Source organism: Mus caroli, chromosome X (assembly GCF_900094665.2).
Source record: "Mus caroli chromosome X, CAROLI_EIJ_v1.1, whole genome shotgun sequence".
Lineage (NCBI taxonomy): Eukaryota > Metazoa > Chordata > Mammalia > Rodentia > Muridae > Mus > Mus caroli.
Window position 1 is genome coordinate 43,486,893 of NC_034589.1, and position 22,653 is coordinate 43,509,545.

At 41.5% G+C, this 22,653-nt stretch overlaps 1 protein-coding gene across 2 annotated transcripts in view; it reads right to left on the minus strand.

The window, feature by feature from the left end:
- Frmd7 (FERM domain containing 7) overlaps nt 1-22,653 on the minus strand; it is a 48,143-nt gene that overhangs the window by 3,783 nt on the left and 21,707 nt on the right. Inside the window, exons 2-11 of one of the 2 annotated variants that reach the window (XM_021152901.1) lie at nt 19,038-19,142; nt 18,206-18,248; nt 15,439-15,517; nt 12,612-12,709; nt 5,432-5,546; nt 5,117-5,264; nt 3,919-4,014; nt 2,292-2,455; nt 1,022-1,090; nt 828-903 (exon numbers count right to left, since the gene is read on the minus strand). In XM_021152901.1, coding sequence (XP_021008560.1) covers nt 828-903; nt 1,022-1,090; nt 2,292-2,455; nt 3,919-4,014; nt 5,117-5,264; nt 5,432-5,546; nt 12,612-12,709; nt 15,439-15,517; nt 18,206-18,248; nt 19,038-19,142 — 993 coding nt within the window. The remainder of the gene's footprint in view (nt 1-827; nt 904-1,021; nt 1,091-2,291; nt 2,456-3,918; nt 4,015-5,116; nt 5,265-5,431; nt 5,547-12,611; nt 12,710-15,438; nt 15,518-18,205; nt 18,249-19,037; nt 19,143-22,653) is intronic. The other variant, XM_021152902.2, reaches the window with a different exon arrangement.

Consider the following 22,653-nt stretch of genomic DNA (forward strand, 5'->3'; position numbering starts at 1 on the left):
CCAAATTGTATGTTAGAAAGTACATGCAACATTCTTCATTCTCAATGACATCCCATTTCTACATTACATATTTTATGTGTCCTTCAGGTACTGCTGTATTTCAAGCAGTTTGGTAGCTGTATCAATGAAGTAGGAATCCTGTACTGTCTTCCTCTAACAGGCTATGTGGACCTTGGGCACCACAGTCTCACGTTCTTACTCTACCACCTCCTTATTTCCCACTAAAAAGGGTGGAAAGGAGAACTGTTAATAGCCTCAGAGGTTCATAATCTAGATGGTCCTTTTTGTTGGTTTACCTCTGATGCCTTTTTGGATAAAAATCATCCGATTTGAGTGAAGACATGGGAGTTTAGGACATCTACACTTAACTTTTGTAGAGAGTGCCAAAGAAAAGTAATCAACAAGTTTCTCGATCAAAGTCTAAAATGTGGCCATCATCTTACAGTGCTGGGGGCAAGAGAGTATCCTGAAATCACGTTACACAAATAAGCAACTACACCACACAGCTTTTTTGAAGGCTTAGCATTTCTACTAATGAAGCCAAAGAAATGAATTCATGTCTGATTTGGTTTTCACAATGTTAATAGTACAGATTGCAATTTGGAAGTACACTAGGGGGTTTCTGTGGTGCACACATTAGCTGTAGTTTATTAAATGGTCTATTAGCAGGAATGACTATGCCAAAAGGCCTCTCCAAGAGGCTAATCTCACAGAGTGACCTTGACACCCACTGGGAGGTTCTGGCAAAATCAAGTCTTGGAAGCAGTTGAAGACTAGATAGATGACTTATACTTGTCTAAAGAAGTCAGGCTTTTCCGAAACCTTACTTGTTTTGACACATCAGAGAGAATGTCTGGTGATGATCTGCACTGCCGTTCATGATACTGAGATGGGTACTGTTTCCTGAAATCCCCCAAAACAGAGAAGTCATTGAAATGCTCATTATACAAATTAGAGAAAACATAGAAATCTCCAAATTCAGCTTCCAATTCGCATGAGAAGAGAGGAGGAAAGGAAGCACCTTTCAAACGGCAGGCTCTTTAATCTCCCCTTTTTCCCGTATTCCAAAAGTTGCCTTTGAGTTCTTCCACTATCATAAAGAAGAGACAAAAATCATTAATTCCATCATAAGCCTATATCTTCTTAAAACCTCAAAGCTTCACCTTGGTTGGAAACCTCAAGTATCTGGATGAGTGTCAAGCGTTGTGACACCCTATCATATTGATGCTATCTAAACCCACTTATGTGGACACCAAGGATAAAACAACTTCAACTATTCAAGTCCTTTTAAAAAAACTGTAAATTACCACTGACTCTTATTTATATATTAGTTCTAATGAAGCTGTTTATTTGGATGCCAAATTCAAGGTAGACCCCAAAACAGCTAACAAACCAGGAGAGAAGCAGTAAAGAAATTGAGCTTACCATTGGGAGAAACACAAAAGGCAGAAAAGAAATCACAACAATAATAAAATGCCCAAAGTCTGAGCTATTTAACCAAAGTACAAGGCCTAACATTGCCTCCCCTCCTTGAAGGCCACTGCCCCACTGTCACTGCCTGCAAAGGATAATAGGGGTGTTTATGAGAACTCAGGTCATTAGGAAAGAGCAAAATATGCTCAATATCATCTGTTTAAGAAGACAGGGATCTGTAGAATAACTTTAGAAACATTCCACCAAAAATATGTGTGTGATTTTTTAAAATATCTATTCTTACAAGGGCAGGTTTCCACAGTCTTGGAAAGTCCCTTAAGTGGAACCATTTGATTAGAATTCTTTTTGTATCACTCAAGTTTTGTAAGCATCTTTCAATGGATTTTGAGGTTAGTTCAAATAGGAACAAGCTCTTAATACTACCTCACTTCATTTCCTCTAACGTGTGAACTGTATTGAGAAGCCTCTAGTGCAGGATTGCTCCATTTTTTAAATCCCTTGGTTCCTTCCAGTGTTTTCTCACTCTATCTTTTTCCTAAATGCCATTAATGTGGGCAGTTGAGCGTTCCTTCCATGATCTGCATATGAGCTGCCTTTAAGGAAGACAGTAAGTTTCTTGAATACATTTTTTTAAACACTCTCTGCTACCCTACATTCTCGCTATGATTCTGATCTTTGGTTAGTAAGTACCAACTTAATGCAATGTACCAAAAATGGACAGTAAGGAATATTTATATTTTTTTCAAGCGATTTAAATGGATTCTTTATTGTTCCTGGAATTCGACTCCTCCCACTGCTTCCCATGTTATTGAAAAGAAGCAATGTGCATGGTCTTCCTACATGCAGTGTATAATTACCTGTAGCGGAAACTGGAACCTTTGCTACAGAGTAATGTTTTGGGCTTTGATTTGGGCTCTTCAGAGAGCCTGAAGAAAGCATGGTACTCTACACAAGTCTTCCAGAAAGCCTTGCATGCATCTCGGCTGGCCATGGTGAACTCCAAAGTGTCTTTGCACAGCACCTGTAAAAATGGTTTTCTATCAAGCATATCCTGCAAGAATACCAAAGACCTTCTGATCGCAATGCCTTCTAAAGTGTCAGTCCAGCATCCCATGCAGCATCTGGCTTTCCATTTGGCTCTCCATCTGTTCCACAGCCACTGAAACCAAATGATTGGCAACCTCCCGAAGCTCACTCAACACACCCTCCACTCATATGCAAGCCTTGTCTATGAAGCCAGACTTGCTTTCCATACTCCTCTCCCCTTACAGGCTTTTCTGTCTTGCCTCTTTGCTTCCAGAAACATTTTTATGAAGTTGTAAGTTAGGCTAAAATGACTATCAAAGGGCTTCTTTCCAAGAGAGGAAGAAATTATAAATAACAAACAAGAAAGGAGAGGGAGAGGCTTCCTTTCCTCTGTAAGGATGACTGCATGTATACAAGTCTTTTCAATGTCCCAGGTAGAAATCCACCTTCCTCTATATTCTCTCTCATTCTACATACAGTGCTTTGGTTTTCTCTCTTGCCATAGTCCCTATTTTGATGTGTCTTAAAGGAACTTGGATTTCCAGTTCTAAAGTACAAACTTTTGCCACCCTGAGTCACCACATACCCTCACTGGCCCAAGGCTCTTTGGTGTGTTCCCAGCCCACTTTTCAACAGCCCTTACCAGCTCTTTGAGCTGACTGCCCCCTTCTCTCACCCCTTTCCAGGTTCCTGCATATAGCCCCTGGAGCTACCCACAAGATTCACACCAGATCTGGTTCCATGTACACCTTTACATATTACTAAGATCCAGGTAATAGAATCCAAACTGGATCTTCTTTAGGCTCAAATTATTGATTATACGTGTAGTTTTTGCCTTCATGGTCAGTCATTAAAACATCCTTTCTAACATCTTTTTTTTTCTTACCTACCTCGTGTAATGAAAAGTCATCAAAGACTTACTTATTTTGCTTATATGAACATCCACTTCTCACATTCTGCTTGGTCTAAGCATGTAGTTGATGGTCAATAGTTTCTACTTAAGAGAAGTGAGTAGTGATACTTTTAAAAAATAAAATAGAGAGCACCAAATAATTATTTCCATAGTCCTAGATCGGGTGACCTTATTTGACTCATCAGATTCCTCAAAAACAAACAAACAAAAACAAACAAACAAAATAAATCAAAATTAACAAACAAACAAAAGCCTCTCCCTCTCCTTTCTTGTTTGTTATTTATAATATCTACCAAAACTTTACCTTTGAGACCAATACCTCACTTTCCTATAGTATCACTTATTCTGAAGTGCAAATCAAATGCCACAGTGTTTGCCATTAGTTAAAGCATCATTAAATATCTCCTCAGTTTATATAGAGGACAAAGAGGGGTCCCATCAACCCCCAGGGACAGGGCCCTGTCAACATCTGTATTCAAGCCATTTCTAGCGCAATCAAAAAATCCCAAGTGAGCAGAAATACCACTGATTAAAAATGTACTCACCAAAATATTAGCATGAAGTTTGATGAGAAAATGCTTTCTCTTAAAACTCAGCTTGCGAATCTTAGCCCAGTTGAAAGTGTTAATCTTTGTGTTTCCCTATAAGGAAACACAGAGTCAGCCTAATTTGGGTTGTGCCTCAGGAGAGGCATGATGGGAGCTACTCTTCCTGAAGAAGATCATCTGGGGCTCTCCCTTGCCCAGAGAGATCCTGGGAAAGTAAGCCGAGGCTGCAGGAAAGCATCGCAGTTCCCTCAGAATATAAGCAAGAAGGAACATCATGGAGACTTTTAAGCCACTCTAGTGAGACGCTAGAATGGATTGTTAAAATAGCTTCTAAAATCTCACCCTTCCGTTTCCACATGTAAGTACTGGAAGGAAATACCCATTTACTTTGCTGCCTCATTTATCCAAACACATTCAGTAGCTCCCCACTAGCAGTAGCATCAAATCTGGCTTGGGTTTTGCTGTTCAATATCCAGCCATCTCTCCTACTTCTCCTTAGTCCAAACTTCAGTCCGAATATGTACCTTCATTTCTGTGCTCACCTCCTTCTCCCCCCCCCCCCGCTCCAAATGCCTTCTGCATCACCCAACTTCTTACCAGCGATGATAGCACACACCCTACAATATTCCGATGGCAGTCCACTCCCTTTCTAGCTACTGTAAACAGTTTCTCTTTAAGCAGACCAGGGAAATCAGAATTGCTTAGAGGAGCCAGGATGGGGGATGGGGTGATGATAGAAGAAAATTGTATTTCCAGGTGATTTCTACCTTGAAATACAAACTCCCAGGAAAGCTATGATCTGGCAACCCCCAAAAGTTGCTGGCAGGATCCAGCATTAATTCCCTACCAGCTAGCACTGGTCACTTCCGATGTAAATAGTTATGAGTAAGGGTGTTATCATACTTTGAATCATTTAAGGTGACTTAGCAATCTGCAAAGCACTAGAACCTATGGCTTTTGGATATCTGAATCATGTTGGCATGATTCAAAATGTCGTGGCCTCAAAATCCAGATAGTACATTACTAACTTCACAGACGCAGTGGGAAGAGGGTTTATGCACAGCGTTTACAACTACCACTTACTTCCCTTCTGGTTGGTGGTAAGGCAAAGCCTTATGGGGGAACCTATAGTCAAGCTGAAGTCACACTAGCCACCCCCAGCACATTGAAGAGCACACAAGGAAAGGGTTGTTACCCGTAACACCAATACTCCCATGTGAGCAACAGCCAGGTGAATCTGCATCCCTTCACCATCACTGGCGGGCTGCGGTCTGATGCCATACATATCCAGCTTCCTTGCTATGTCCAGTAGCAGAATGTCTGATTCAGCTGGGCTCCGGCCGCTGCAGTGGGAAAGGCTTAATGAGCCAAATATATGCGAGCCCCACAAGGAGCTGAGTGATTTCTTGAGACTGAAGCTTCTCAAACTTAAAGGCTTGCTTTTAAGCATCTGCCTTAACATTAATTAGTGTCTTCTGCCGGGAAAGTAGGTGCCAGGGATAGTACTCACATGTGCTGCTGATGAAATTGCATGATCTTGCTCTCTAAACTGGCTTGGCTTGGTAAGTACTGTGTTTGCACCAGATGTTTCCTAACTGTTTCTTCATGGAAGTCTCCTAATTCTGCTGTTCAATAGAAAAGTGACATTTTTTTCACATTTCCATTGAGGAATTAAACAGTGTACAACCCAAGAAACCTCCCCCAAGCAGCCATTTCTGCACAGCTGGTGTATCCCCATGCCCCAGTCCCCACCTTGTGCTGTGTGTATATTTGTGTTTGTCCAGCGGAATACGAACAGACTCATTCTCAAATCATAGTGGTGGGTTTTTGGGACGTCTCAGCCTGTATCATGGATTACACACTTAGAAGAGACCTTACAAGTTCCCAAATCACAGAATGTTCTGTTAGGTTTGCTATCTTCTATACTCTTTTCATTCTTTTGCCTACTTTCAATTAGCCCCTATTACAGACTAGATTTTGTCTTTCCCAAATTTGTAAGTTGAAATCCTATCCCTTGGGGCCACCATATGTGACTTTATTGAGGACTTATATTGATATTGAGAACATAAGCAGATGGCTGTAGGCCAACCTACTGAGTATCCTTTGAAAAGCAGGAAAACCAGGCATGCAGGAACTTTAGGTATGAGTACACATGGTGATGTGCAGAGTAAGGAGACTGCCTTCATCCAGCTAAGGATGGAAGCTTTGGAATTCAGCAAACCTGCCAACACCTTGATCTTAGATTTCCAGCATCCAGAATGGTGAGAAATTGTTTTTTTATTGTTGTTGTTTTGTTTTGTTTTTCTCGTTTAATCCACCCACTTTCTGGCATTTTCCTATGAGAAGCCTAGTAAAAACTTATGTAGCCCCAAACCTATTACTACTGTGATTGTCCATTATCATAAGCTGAGAATAAAAATCAACTATTTTGCAAGCCAGCTATAGCCAAGTCACCACTGTATAGTCTGGGAATTTTGTAAATCCCAAGAGTTTGAATCCCCAATAGACAAATAATCCTTTGCAAGTAGCTGGCAGTTTATCTATGAACCTAATTTACTGTTTTTCACATGTCTCCAGTTTATTGTTAGAGACAACCATTACAGGATTAAACCTGTGCAGCTGCTGCGTAGTTACACCTGCCTCCCACTTCTGTAAATGGCCTTAGGCTTCTTTGACTTTTGTTTTCCTTGTAATTGTTCTGTTTCTTCTGGGGGTCTAAAATTCACATGCATTACCTTCTGACAATTTATTTCTCCTAAAGTCAAAGTTGAGAACACTTTGTTCTCCCCATTGTGATATTTAATCTAGGACAAAGTGGGTAAGAAGAGGTATAGCCACACCTGTTATTCATATACATTCTGTTTTTAGATCATAATTAGAACATTTCTCCCTTCTATTTCATCTTTTAAATACCTTTCCCACTTCCCTTCAAATTCATGGCCTCCTTTTTCATCAGTTATTTCATGCATATATATATATATATATATATATATATATATATATATATNTGTGTGTGTGTGTGTGTGTGTGTGTGTGTGTGTGTGTAGTGTTTAAGAGTAATATACTGTGGGATCCTGAGGTGCTCTGATATTGAGCAAAATATGTGTACAATGCTAAAAACACTATAAATAAGGAATTAAGGAACCATGTTCATCCTGATATACATTATCTATGAAAAGCCTGTGGCCTACATATAATCATATCACATGGTGCGAGAATCAAGTCTTTCCCTTAAACTCAGGAATAAGACAAAGATACCTGCTTTTGTCATATCACCCAGCATTATGCTTGAGGGTGTAGTAACTATAATCAGACCCCAAAAAAGATATATAAAAGTTTTGTAGTGGAAAGTAAAAGATAAACTGTTTCCTCTAAGACACAAAGATCCGATATTTTCAAAATTTCAAGAAAAACATAGAGAACAGTGCATCATGAAGGGTCAAGAAACAAACTCTCAGAATTGTTTTTTGACAAAGGTAGTGCAATGAATAAATAAAAATCTTTTCCAGGACCAATGAAAATCTATGAGAAACAAATACTACGATGCAATCCAGTCCAGTCAAAGCATCAGTCTGTACATTAGCATTCCGTAGCCAGCAATTCTACCAGAATTCCTGGTAGACAAATCCTTCTGTCTTGTCCAAATAGCTGGCAGTTTACCTATGATCTCTTGAAGCACACCACAAAAGCATATGAAAAATGAACTCAAAATGTATCAGAGGCATAAAGCTAAAGGGTAAACCTCAAAAAACAATGTAAAAGAAAAATAAAAGGAAGAATGTCTTGTTGCTGTCAGAATTTTGTTGTTGTTGTTGTTGTTGTTTTGTTTTGTTTAAAAAAACTATTTTAAAATCCAATGGTAAGATTTTAAGGGCATCAACAAAACATCATTGGTTGGTTGTGAAAATAATGTTAGATTAAAATTTTATTTAGGGGCTGGAGAGATACTTAGTGGTTTAGAGCATTGGCTGCTCTTCCAGGGGTCCTGAGTTCAATTCCCAGTAACTATATGGTTACTCACAACCATCTATAATAGGATCCAATGCCCTCTTCAGGTGTGTTTGAAGAGGGTGACAGAGTACTAATCTATATTAAATAAATAAATAAATCTTTAAAAGGGAATATTCATGCCCACACACCTGTCCTCAACTTTGGTTAGAGAAGCCTCCTTTTGCATTGGGCAGCTGCCAATGCAGAGAGTAGTAATTTGTCATAGTGCTGTAAGTAAGAGACGGGGTGCTCATCCCATCACCACTATAGTTCAGGGAACTTAGAAGAATAGAAAGCAAGGAGGCAGAGAGAATAAAGGGGCTGGGGCATGGGATGCTGTCTTCTGGACACAACAAAGCCAGCACACTATGAACTCTTAGCATCGATGCTTGCCTGCACAAGATCAAACAAGCCAAAATTTTGGCAAAGGTAGGGTAGGTGGTCTCTGGACCCCAGGCTTTACTGGGGGGCGGGGGACTACTGGGAGTTGACAGCTGCTGGAGAAGAGAGACTCATTCTTTTCTGAGGGTGTGGCCACTGGTAGGTTTCCCATGTTCCAGTGGATGGCCCCATATTCATAGGCATGGGGGCCGTACTAACTAGATTTATCAACATTTGGGTTACCAAAAAGAAATCAAAATGAGAAGAGAAGACATGAAGTTGGGAGGGGGATATTTTGGAAGAAACAGAGGAAATTGGAGTTCTAAAACAGTAGGGTATGACTGTATTTCACTGTATGCATATATGAAATAGAAAATAATAATAACCACAATAATAACAATAATAATGATGATGATGAAAAATGATAGTTATGCAAGTTATGACATATCTCTTTATACCTACTAGGATAGCCTTAAGATAATACCAAGTGTTAGGGAAGGTGGGAGAAGTTAGAAGTTTCACACATCCTTTATCAAAGAATGATATATGTGTACTTGGAAATAACACAGGAAAATACATTAGTTTGTTGAGTTAATTGTCATTGATAATTATAAATATAAAAAATGTTCAGGAGAAATGTATCAGACAACTGGGCAATCACCTTTCTAAGAACCTACACAAGAGGGGAATAAAGCATATATCCCTACAAAAACATGTATGTTAACACGGATACTATTATCCTTAATATCTAAACTAGAAACTTGCCTAACTATCCATGACAAAGTGAATATATGAACTAAGGGTAATAAATTCATAAAATGGAATGAAGAAACTAAGATATGCATAGATTTTTAAAAACACTGTATTTAATGGAGAAGCTAGATGCAAAAGATTACACTTATAATCTTTCCACTTCTATGATATGTCCCAAAAATCAAACAGAAGTATAGTAACAGAAATTTAATCAGTAATTTCTTGAATATGAGGAGGAGAGGCGAGCATAGCAAAACATATCTTACCCCCCTCTCCCTACCTCCCTCCTTTCATCCCTCCCTCTCTTCCTCTCTCTCCTCCCTCCCTCTCTTAATTTCTCTTTTGAGACAAGCTGTGTAGAGAAGGCTAGCATGAAAGCTGAACTCACAGAGATCAGCCTACCTTTGCCTCCCAAGTGATGGGATTTAGGGGAAGTGCCCACCACCCTCAGCTTTGTTTTTGAGACAGGGTCTTTATAGCCCCAGGCAGCCTGGAAGTTATTATCTAGCTGAAGATAGCCTTAAATTCGTGATCCTCCTGCCTCTGCCTGACATGTGCTAGGATCACAGGCATACACTATCATGCTCAATTTTATGCAGTGCTAAAGATCAAACCCAGGGCTTCTGGCAAGTAAGCAAACAAGCTTACACCCCCAGCCCTGAGAAGTTTCTATTGACATTATAGAAATGTTCTAAAACTGGACTATAGCCATAGTTGCATAGACATTAATTTACTAAAATACTACTCGTTTACTAAAATAATACTTTGTTTATGCATTTTAAATAGGTAAATTTTACAGCATGTAAACTATACCTCAATAGAGCCATCTTTTAAAAATACAACTCATACACATGTGCATCTTTTTTATTTCTTAAGAACAAAACCCTAGGGGCTGGAGAGATAGCTCAGAGGTTGAGAACATTTCCAGAGGTCCTGAGCTCAATTCCCAGCAACCACATGGTGGCTCACAACCATCTATAAAGAGATCTGATGCCCTCTTCTGGCATGCAGGCATACATGCAGTCCAAACACTGTATACATAATAAGTAAACCTTTATTTAAAACCCTATAACAACCAAATGAAAGCGTAAGAACGCATGGGATCATATTATTTTCATCTCCATGTGCTACTATGATAATTTAGCAAGATAATTGGTACCACCGGTAGCAGGTGAAAATGCTAAGTCCAAATGGTAGCCTTACTGGTCCAACTCCCATCATCTCTCCTAGAATCTCTTATTGTTCTACCTAAAATCACCGTTATCTTCTAAGTTATATTTTACCAATATGGTTCTCTTAAAACCTAATTCGGATTTTGTTCATATATTTAAAATAGAAGCCAAGAATCCCTTTCTATGGTGGTGCTTCTGATGATTAAAAATAAAATTCTCTTTCTTTCATACCTTAGTCTTCTGTCTCTATGGCTCCCCATCACATTTAGAGTAATGTTCTAGGTCTTGAATGTGCATTTAACTCCCCTCTCCCTTCTCACTAAGGCTCCAGCCAGCCACAAAGGCTTCTTGATGTTTCTCAAACACCCAGGCATGTTCTTTCTCTCCTCTGGCCTTTTCCACTGACTATTCCAGGTGTGTGGACCTCTCTTTGCTCCTTGCTTTATTTTCCTGCCTCCTTCCAACCTCCCATCAACTGTCACTGTTCCAGTACACTTGCTCTCCTCACATTATTGAAATACTCAGTATTCATACCTAGAATCCTCCCTCCCCCTCCCCCTCTCTATTCTTCTCTCTTGCTCTTAGCACCTCCTAACATTCATCAGATAGATAGATAGATAGATAGATAGATAGATAGATAGATAGATAGATAGAGACAGACAGACAGACAGACAGACAGACAGACAGACAGATAAGATAGAGATTAGATGTAGATATAGATGTAGATGTAGATATAGATATAGATTCTTATTCTGCTCATTCTCTGACTCTCCTGCACTGTCAAATGCTAGCTCCGTGAAGACAAGCTTTGTGGTATGGTTCACTGCTATGCTTTCAATGCTTACAACAGACTCTAACACAGTGGTGTGTACTTGATAATTTTTGTTGTTTAACGAATGACAAAGAAAGATTACACTATGAATTTCTAAGAAGGAAGATTCATTTGAATTATGAAAATCACATTAGGTAGTCACTTTCTAGTTAGAGGTGCTTAAGAGAGATGTAAGTAATTAAATGACAGGGCCAGAATGCTCAGATGCCTGAATGTCTAGCCTGGAGCAGGCCCTCAGCAACTATTGAACAGGTGAATGAATGGACAGATAAATGAGCAATTGGACTGTGGTTCTGTATGTGACTTTGTGTCTGACTGGAATTGACTGTGAAATACTCTCACTCAAGACCTTTCAAGATGATGCTTCATTTGCCACCATGTCTCCGAGAGAGATGCTCTTCTTGAGCTATGTATGGTCTGTCTTCATCTCCTGTGTATGCTGCTTCTTGTGCTACCACAGTTTTCATGCGTTCTCTGCCTACTATCACAGCCAATTCCCATGCATCCCTTGAAGCTCCAGTACAATAGCCACCTCCTCCATCAGCTTTCCTTGATTATTAGTTTTTTTTTTCCATCCGCTGCCCTTTCTGAGAACCTGGAGCTCTCTTGTGCCAGCTGGTAGTCACTTGATACACGGCCTAGGATGTGGTCCCTGTCCAAGCACTCCATTGTGTTGTTCTCAACGAAATCTGAAATCTACCATTTATGGACTGGTGGAAAGGTAATGAACAAAGGTCAAAATTGAACTTAGGAAATAAACCAAAAACTGAAGTTATAACTGCGCAGGATTATCAAGGAACAGGATATTCTTGGGAGGCCTCTCCAAAATGAGAAAGTCCAGCTGGCCTTAGAAGAGATGTTATCTCCTGCTGCTTAGTCTCTACTCTCCAGGCTGTAGGAGCAGCATGCTCTGCTCCACAGAACTCCTTCCCAGGCAGGCCGCCACTGTTCCCCAGAGCCCCTCCAGTCTACCTTCCGTGTTCTTTCTAGTCAAACCACTTGGCTACCAACCCTTGGGGAAGCTAATATATGTCTGATACCATTTATCCTTATAGCCTCTTTCCGCCTTCTCCATCCCATGATTTAGTCTCTGGAACTGTGCTGCAAGAAATATGGACCTGAGAGATATGCTAGAACAAGCAGAGGGAGTGAGGACTACTTGGTCAAAGTAGTGGCAAAAATTATTCCAGCCAGTTCTGGGTAAGCAAGTGAAAGGACAGTGACAGCAGGGTAGGTAGGCTAAGGTAGAGGAAAATCAGCAGATTCTACAGTTCAAATCATCAGAAGTACCTCCCCAAGAAGGTATTCGTGTCACTATTTTAAACACAAGGACATTCAGACTAAGAGAAATACAGGAGTTTGCCTTACAATAATGGTGAGGTAGTAGGACACAATTCAGATCTCAATGAATGCAATTAAGAATCACGTCACTGGAGCTGAATTAGGCCCTCTCTCCTATTAAGGTTGAATACAGTGCTAGGCAGGCAAATTGAAGGTGCTTGCCCCCTTCACTTGCCTCTATCCCTGATGAATGGGCTGAGAAGTAGAGGTTTGGTACTTACATTGTAAGATGTGCGACACCATTAAAGCTGTGCAGTTGTCACTGCATGGAAGCCTTCCCAGAGCCAAATCCTTCTTTATTTGAAGAGTAAAAAGATACCTGCAAAGGATTTGAGGAAATATCTTGAAAAAGAAGCAGGAGTACAGGAAATAAAGGAAAACTTTTCTTTCTCTCAGCCCCAAGATAATTCAAGGACGGAACAGCAGCATCCAGTCAGTTGGAGACCTTTTCCTGGGTGGCGAATCATACACAGGCTTTCCACCATGCACAAGCCAACCCCAGCCCACAACTTGACTGGCCCAGCACATTGGCACGTTCTACAACTGTTAGAAATTGCCCTGGCTGGAGCCTGCCACCAGCTCGAGGGACCTGGCCAATCCTCTTCTGGTGGTTTCTGTCATGGAGACAACCACATCCTGAGCTAGAGAAATGGGAATCTTGGCAAGCATGAGTGGATTCTGGAGGACACAAAGAACTATCAAGTAAGTAGAGCCACAAGAATTCTAGAGGCTAGTGGAGCAAGAACAACACTGCATTTTATAATGATGCCAAGTCAGGGGCCAAGCCATTCTGACCACGTGGTATCACTCTAAGGTAATGAAAATAAGGCTAGACCTTAATACATGACATCAAGTTTAGCCTACTTATCCAAGGAGCATATTTCAGGATTTGAGGCCATCAAACCATGCTTGTGCCCATCTTATTCCCTTGCCTGCATCCCATGTAACTATCAGCCAGAGCCCAAATTAGTATTTTACAAACAATTGCTATGAAACTAATGGCTGATGTACTCAATGATACAGAGCCTTCATCAAAGACCAAAATAATAATAATAATAAATGCAGCTTTGTGTTTAGGGCTCTGACTAATTGAATATTTGCCACACTTAAGGCCTTAATAAAGAAGAATTCATGTGTGTGTATATGTGTATGTGTGTGTGTGTGCGTGTGCACATCCATATGTGTGCGTACAAAGGTCAGAGGACAATCTTTGGTATTAATCCCTGCCTTCCACCTTCTGTGAAATAGGATTTCTTTGTCATTTGTCACTATACTCGTCAATTTAGCTGGCTTGCAAGCTTCTAACGATACCTCTCAGCCACCTGTAGAAGCACTGAGGTCACAGATGTGCCCCTTTCCCAGCTTCATGTAGGTTGCAGAGATTTGAACTCAGGGCTTCACACTTGTGTGACAAATACTTTTCCAGCAAACTACCTCTTCAGCCCCAGAGTCCATGTTTTGATGAATAAGTGCATTACAAAGACCCGGTATTATCTGCTTTCTTGTCCAAAGCAAAAACCAGTTCCAGCATTTCCTTTTATATGCGCAAAAACCATACATTATCTACTATGTGTGTTTCCCCGTATAAAATACAGTTTTCTAGATGAAATTCTAGGTGGATTGTTCCATATTTAATGCTCCAAAGGCAATAAATGTAGTAAAAGATAGTTAGTTGCAAGTGATAGAAATTTGGTCTGAAGAAACTTGTCAAGCAATTATTCAGTTCATGAAAGCTTTAAGTATTATGTCCTTTCAAATTGTGTGTGCCTCTAATGCGCTAGAAATAAGTTACTTAAAATGGTTATTTTTTATATAGTATTCTCAGAACTTCCTGCACTGGCCCCAAACAAGGCTTTATTGTAATTTCTACGGCAGGTAAGTATTATTCTTTCTAGTTGTTGATGCTGGGTTACTGAATGCACAATGATCTATCTCGGCAAGTGGATGACAACAAACAGATTTTGAGAGAACCAGGGGAGGTGAGGCAGACAACTTGTGCAAAGACCCCACATCAGAAGAGAAAGTCAATGTGCTCCATGAAGAAGGCCAGATGCCAGGGAGATTAACTCCCAACCACTGTGAGTTTTAACTCAGTCAACTTTAGCTTCCAAGACATGTTCCTCATCTGTAATCTAAAAGAGCTAGATAAGAATATTTCCTTGGGGGTTGGAGAGATGGCTCAACAGTTAAGGGCATTGACTGCTCTTCCAGAGGTCCTGGGTTCAATTCCCAGCAATGACATGGTAGCTCACAACCATCCGTAATGGGATCCAATGTCTTCTTCTGGTGTGTCTGAAGACAGCTACAGTGTAATCATATACATACATAAGTAAATATTTTCAAAAAGAATATTTCCTAGACTTGTTTTATGTGTATCAGTCTCCATCTAGAAAGCAGAATACATTTTGGAAGGAGTGTTACAATGACAGTGCCACTTTTTCATAGTATAAATACATATCGCTATTACAGATACTTCCCTTTCTGCTTATGGGATACATCCATATGATTACAAACAGTGGCTGTCCTCAATTTTATGTTGATTATATCCCAGATGGTATGAAATGGAATATAGGTGCTGTTGTGGCTGTTAATGGATTAAGCCACTAATTCTAGAATGTCATCCCTTCTTAGATCTGAAATTTGGAAAGATTAACATTTGGAGGGTGCAGCCAGCTTGTCCTTCTTTCTAGCCCAGTGGGTCTTCACCTTCCTAATTCCTTTACTATCGTTCCTCATGTTGTGGTGACCCCCAAACCATAACATTATTTCCATGGCTACTTTACAACTGTAATCTTGCTACTGTTATGAATTGCAATGTAAATACCTGTGTTTTCCAATGGTCTTAGGTGACCCCTGTGAAAGGATCATTTGCCCCCAAAGGGGTCATGACTCACAGGTTGAGAATAGTTGTCTAGTCCCTCAGACCTTGTAGCAGAGGGTGACTTAAACCTAAGCCATGCCAAAGGAACTCAGAGCCCTTCTTTCATCAATTGTTGGAGAAAGGGGATTCTCTAGTAACATCATCCAGCACACAGGGAAATACTTTACCTTGTGAGTTCTTCCCGAAGATGTCCGGGGTCCACTGGGAAAAATTTCACCATAAATTTGAAAACAACCTCCTTAGGATCTTAAAACACAATATCTCCATAAGTTTTATTTAAATTATCATTACAACAGTTAAAATAATCTCATATACACGCACTCTCACACACACAAATACAACATGCATGCACACAAATGTGCACACACACACACACACACACACACACACTGTGTTCTGCCTCCCTCCCATCTCCATTACTCCTTCCCATAGACTTATTTTACATTTCAGTTTTACACATGTTTACTGTTATGATTTCTGGATTGTAACACTATGTGTAGAGCGATTCAGAAAGTCTTCCAACTCATCTCTTTCACATCCTTTCCCCCCATTGAGTTTCTTTTGTAAAGATGTGTCCGTGTGAGGCCCATTCTGCCCTTTCTTAAGAAGTGAGTCGTTCAGAAAGATTATTTCCAACTCGCTGTCTGTGACTGTTCAATCCTGCCTGAGAAAAGAGCCCAGCTTCAACACAAGCACATGAATGGATGCCTTAAAGATTTCATAAAATGAAATGGAAACTTCAGGGTTCTTTGGAGAGTCAGTTGCGTTGTATTTTCCGGGGCAAACACGTGAAGGAGTGTTTTCCTGAAGTGGACACAGGTGAAAGGCTAAGGCAGACTCGTGAAGTAGTTTGGCTGAAGCAGACACAGGAGAGAGGATGTTCTGCTAAAGCAAGCATGTGAAAGGACAGAAGATGAAGGATTCTTCGCTAACAACACACATGTATTGGCCCACCTTACATTTTGTAGTTGAGCTCCATTTGTCAGGACTCCAGAGAGTGAAACACACTAAAAAACAAAAACACCCTTCAGGTAGTGTGCTGAAGCTTCCTTGGACTTGGGCTGATTGGCAGAGTGATGTCAGCCGCGCACTTGCAAGACCAGTAGAGAACATGTGATGTTTAGAGGGAGTATAAAAAGGACTTGACGGATGGTGACAGAGGCTGAGTTAGGCTTGCTTGTAGAGCTAGTTGCACAACACTTGTTGGTCCTGCATCTTCACTGATCTTCCCTTCGCTGAGAGAGGCACAGCTGAGACCTTTTGCTTGAGTCCCTCCAGGTCCCTCCTGCAGAGGCTGAGGCCTAGCTGTCTCTGCTAGGCAGTACCACCACTGCTGATTCATGTTTGCTATCCCCACTCTACCAAAGTAGACTCTACCAAACTAAACTGAGCTGCTGATTTCCTGATAACAGAGATAGGATTTGCTCCAAAGAACCCTTTCCAAACAGGTCAACTTCCCCCATGTCCTTTTGTTCCACTACATCTGAAGGGTGGTGGGCTAAATGGGAGGTTAAAGCATTTAAGAACCATCCTTTAAAAATAGGTTAAAGTTAAAATAAAAGGAATGGAAAACAATATGGACCAATGTCTCTATCAATCTTAAATTATATCCCTGGAAAAAATACATCTCCATATTTGCACACCTACTTGCATTTGAAACTGAGAAACTTGAGGCTGGGAGTAGAGCTCAATGGCAGAATATTTTGCTAGCATGCACAAGGTCCTGGGTTGCATTCCCAACACCAGAAAAAAAAAAAAAGAAAAACAAAGAATAAAGTTTGTTAGATCAAAAGTAGCCACACACAAGTAGCAACAGTCTTATTTATTCAATACATCTTTTCTGGTTGCCTTTCATGTGCCAGATCTTGTCCTATGCCAGTACTGGAAGCTAAAAGATACTCAAGTGCTCCCAGTTTCATCTGAGAGACAAAGAATTAAACAGACCAATTTGAGAACCGCAGAGCCTAGGCTGAGGAAGCCTTCCTCCAGGAGTTGACAGCTAAGTAGGTTACCAGGGGCAGGAATTGAAATAGTTAATGGCAGGGACAAAGTGCTTAAGATGGAGTCCAGAGCTTTGCATACCATGCTAATAAGGTTGAACTTTAAAGGTAATTAGGGAGCCATGGATGTATTTTAAGCAGGAGAGAGATGTGGTCTGAGTTGTATATCTCACTCAGTCCCATGGAGAGTAATATAGATGCTTAATTGGAGAAAATCAGTTCAGAAGCTAACAGAATTATGAGATAATATCACAGAGCTGGGAGAAAAGCAGAGTCACAAGATGTGTCAAGTTTTGAAGGGCAGATTAGAGCAAGGAACTAGGACGAGACACTGAAGCAAGGGCTCCCAGAGTGTTAAGACCTACTTGCAAACAAACAAAAAATACTTGTAGGATTAGTTAAATGTGCATGTCCCTGGACCCTTGTCCCAGGAATGAGGCCCAGGGATGATCTGTCTACATTTTAACACAAAAATCCAGATGAACCTTAATACCCATGGAAGTGTGAGAAGCTATGTTCCAGAGTGTGAGATCCAGGAGTCCCTTGAACATCAACTGAAGCAAATGGCAAGGCTCGTTGTGATGGCATGAAAGGAAAGACTCTTCAGGCAGAAGGTGGAAATTATCGCAGATTGACATTGAGGGTGCTTGAAGATTTGCAGCGTCAGAGAGTGAGCCACATGCAATCTGCTGGTGACATAATTACCAGAACTCTTCAGGGGTACTTCAACACCCAGCAGGGTGAGCTTCTTTCTTCAACTCAGACAAAACTAAGACAATTTTCTCTAAACTCACTGGACAGATGAAGGGCTGATGTAATCTATCCAACCCCCACTTTCCCTTTTTTAGTAAGACGAAGAATTGCATGGGGCTATAGGAGTATTTCTCAAGCATGAGCTGAGGACCCCATCCCTTGAGTGATCTTCCATACTTACTTTTGACTTGCTTCATTATGGGCTTCAGAAGTTCCAACCAAACCTGTAATAGCATCAGTGAAACACAGCAGCAGTGAGAATGGCTTTTTTCTTTCTTTCTTTTTTGGTACTAGCTAAAGGTCAACAGCAAATGAACAAACACCAGGACTACTTAGATTTCTAAAGATAGTTGGAAATGAACAGCCACGTCAAAGAGATGATGTACCTTCGACATTCCCAGTCAGCCCCCTGGTAGTATTCCTGTAACAGTGTGTGCTGTTCATCTATAAACTGTGTTGTTGACATTTCAGTCACTACTTCCCTGCCTCGATAGGGTGCTAGAGGTGTCACAGGCAAGGCTCATGAGTGGCTACAAAGACTCCTAAAGGCATTTGGTTTCACATTTATGGCCTGCATTCCCACTACCCTTATCCCTGCTCCAGCCAATGCCCACTTAATAATGAGCCTTTCTGGGAGGGTGCCAGAGTCCAGATATGTGAAGGCAGAACGCAGCAGAAGAACCTTGTAGAAGTTAGGGACCGAGAAACAGGGAAAGAAATCTCCGTAATTACCAGGTCAAGAGTCTTAACTCTGGGGGTTGAGGACCAAGGGGTCGAAGTAGATAAAATGTTGATAGTTGGTCAAAGAGGTGAGGCAGAAGAATTTGTTTGGCAAACCAAGGTAACTCAATACACAAGGCAGGAGAAGGGGAGACAGTTTTAAATGCAAGCATTTTGTAAGGGATAAACAAGTTTTGCATTTTTATTCTGGGATTGAGCCCTACATGCATCAGTGAAAACTGCATCTGGAAGCATTTCCAGACACACAGAACACTGTAGTGAAACCCACTTACATTATTTCCAGAATGGCTGCAGAATTCTAATCCAAAATATTCCTTTTCAGCAAGATTGAGATGGCCACAGCTCAGGTTGAAGAGCGCCTTTCCAGATGATTTTTGCTAAACGAAACAGAGATGATGGCCCAGTTTGAGTTCCTAACAAGTTGAGCACGATAAAGCATAGGAGTAATGCCTTTCTTCAAGCCCCCACCATTTAGAAAACCTGCACACCCCTAAAGATGCTAAGAGCTTTACAGTCACAGACACGGACACAAATCCACCTACAGACAATTTTAGCCATATACCTAAAAACTCCTCCGATGAATGGCAAGCCCTCTTGGAAGGGATAGCCTTGCATGTAACTATGGCTAGATCTGCACATTTATCTACCTCACAAAAGTCCTTAATTCATTTATCCCAGGCAGGTTGCAAACTGACAAGACAGTTTAATCAAGATGTAAATCTGACCCTGCCACAGTCCCGCTTCAAATCCTTCAGGGGTTGTCCATTGCTTAGCAAGGGAGGCTGGTGGCCCTCGACTCTGCCTGCTTGCCTCTCCAGCTGCATTTCTTGACCTCTTTCTTGACATTGCTCTCTCCTAATCTCAGCCCGCTTGTACTCCACCCCCCCCACACACACACACACACACATGTCAAGTAGCTTCATGCCCCTGCCTCTGCTCGTGGCATTCCTTCTCCATAGCCTGCCCCCTTCCCACCTTCCTTTGGCTCGGCTTGCTCCCACTCAGGCTCAGATGCCATTGCCCTAGGAGAGCTTTCCTGCTGCCATCCATCTGCAGCAGATTAAACTAAGGGAAGAGCCTGAGTTCCCCATCATCCTGGCTCACCTCAACCAGGACACATCTAACCCTGTTTGTCTTCCTCCTTATGACAATGTCTTTCATAGTAACTTCCTTGTTACTTCCCAAGCCTAACCAGAGCTTGACGAACAGTAGAAGCTCTTGGGTATTTGTTGTTAGAACAGGAAGTTGACCAGATTCATCATAGGAGTTCTTTGACTAAACTTCATTTTGTACCTTTGCCCACATACAGCATATTCTGTTCACATAAACTGCACATATTTTTCTTTATAAAGCCCACACACGCTGTGAGCACAAAGTGGTGCCTTTCTCAGGCTTCCCTGGGAACAAGCACTTTGAAGAAGGCTCTGTGCAAATCTCTTTGAGCTCAGTGTGGCTTTAATGGCCACCATCCCTTAACCCAAGTGTCACTGTGGCAGGGAAACTGCTGATGGGAAAATTGGGCCCTGGCTGATAGGCACAAAGACATGCTGCTGAAAACCTCTAGTTAAAGTCAAGTCACAGGGTGCCCAGAGTGCTGAGAGAGAAGCCAGGTGTGGGGGGCATGGAAGTGGAGCTGGAAGTCAGTGAGCCATAGAATTAACAGCAACCATAAGAGGGCAGAGGTCACCCCGAGGCAGTGACACATTGAGCAGAGCCTACATCTGCGATTTAATAGTTTCCAGGAAGGCAGCCCACCTCCCCACCACTTCCCTCACTGACCAAAAATATGCCCCTTCTCCCCCTGCCCTTCCCTCCACTTGGTTACATTGCACAGAGCTCCAATTTAAGCTTCATTTGGGTTAACCAGGGTCCTATTTTTAAACCCAAATAGGCCACAAAGGGCAAAAGAGATTGCAACCCCTCGCACCTGGAGAAAAGTCTGCTGGGCCGAGGGAAGTCGAGTTTGATTTGATGTGGAAGATTGTGTTAAAGCTATGGTCCAAGAAAAGGGAGGCAGGCCTGGAGCTGGATATGGGGGTGCAAAGGGCATGGGTGGGTGGGTGGGGTCTGATGCGAGGGGAGAGTGCTCTCCAGGGGGGAAGGGAGTGGAGGTGTTTTGTGCGTATGTGGCAACCTTGCCTAGGGCAAGTGCTGACACAGACCATTCCAGACAGATGAAATCGCTCCTATTTTTAAAGTCCTGCAGACAAGGAGCTGCCACGGGATTTTTATTATGAAGAAGAAAAAAAAAAAGAATTTCTAAAGGAAGAGGGATGACAGCAGTACTTTTTCCAACACTAACGAAACACTTCTGTCATGAGGACTAAATTCCGTCATAGACTCCAGTTTCTTTGCAAATAATTTTTAAAGCTTGAGATAGCCTCTCTTTTTCTCTCTCTGTCTCTATCTCCCTCCTCCTTCTTTCCTCCCTCCCTCTCTCCCTCCTTCCCCTCCCTCTCCCTCTCCCTCTCTCTCTCTCTCTCCCCTCCCTCCACCCTCCCTCCCCTATCTCTGTGTTTATTCTGATTTTCCATTAGAGTACTTACTCCCTATCAACCCACCAACAGTACCACACTTTTTAACACATCTTTGTATACATGTGTTCACATACTGAAATGCTTCTGTAGTCATAAAAAATATAAAAAGCCATTTACAGGAGGTTTTCAACTAAGCCTTTCTTTTCGCTCCCTTCCTTAAGATCCCCAACCCTGTGTATTACTATAATCCACTGATGCTTCTCTCCCTGAAAATGTTGCCAAATGGTTTTTGAAGCCTTTGACAGTTTTGCAGTTGGAGTCTGGGCGCTCCTGTGGCTCAAACACTCCACCCCCATCTCGGGAAAGGCATTTCCCTTCCTGGTGTACGTTGAAATTGGCCAGCCTTGTGGAATGTGTTACATAATAGGTAGGATTTGGGTTCTGTCTCAACATGCAACTTCAACTTCTTTCTACCATTACAATCCAATTCTCCAAAATTTGCGTCTGATTTCTTTCTCACACTATCTGCTCATATATGACTTTCCTATTTTCTCCTTTAGGACTTCCAAGGGTCTGCCTGCTCTTGTTTCAGTTGGCACATTTATAGCATTCTAACCAAACTCCTTTAGAACTAAAATCTCTGCTATCACTCAGTTCCCTTACTCAAGAAATTGAAGTTCTAGTCCTGATTCTTGTCTTGGTCTTATCTCCTTGGGTAACAATACAGAACTCTCTGCCTTCCAAAGAGAACTTTTAACTTTGATGTACCAGAGGCCAAACCTAGGGTGTTACACATGTTAGGTAAGTGCTCTACCACTGGGCTCCATCCCTAGTCCTTGGATTATTTTAAGTAAATGTCTCAGGACTTAGTTATATAATGTCCAAATTACTGTGTCATGACCACTGGCACTGATTCCCAGAGACTCCAAACTCATCGTTTCATGGAGGCAACAATATTTAACGCTAGTTCTAAACTGCAAGTTACTCAATATCCTGTGTACCTACAGATGTCATAACCAGCTTTTGCTTTTTTTTTTATTTTATTTTGCTTTTGGCTTTTGGCTTTTTTGAGACAGGATTTCTCTGTGTAGCCCTGGCTGTCCTGGAACTCACCACTCCATAGACCCAGGCTGGCCTTGAACTTGGAAATCTGCCTGCCTCTGCCTCCCAAGTGCTGGGATTAAAGGCATTCACCACCACGGCCCAGCATAACCAGCTTCTTAAAATGCATTTGGGGCAAGTCATGTAGCCCACATAGATTTATCTACCCATTCTAGGTACCAGAAGACAAATTCCATGGGTTTGAATATATCTATCTTTAAGCACTTTAAGCACTGGAAAGATGGCCATCAGTGTTTACTGGGTACATAGATTAGTTGGTGCAAACATTTAAATGGGTTGGTGTACATTA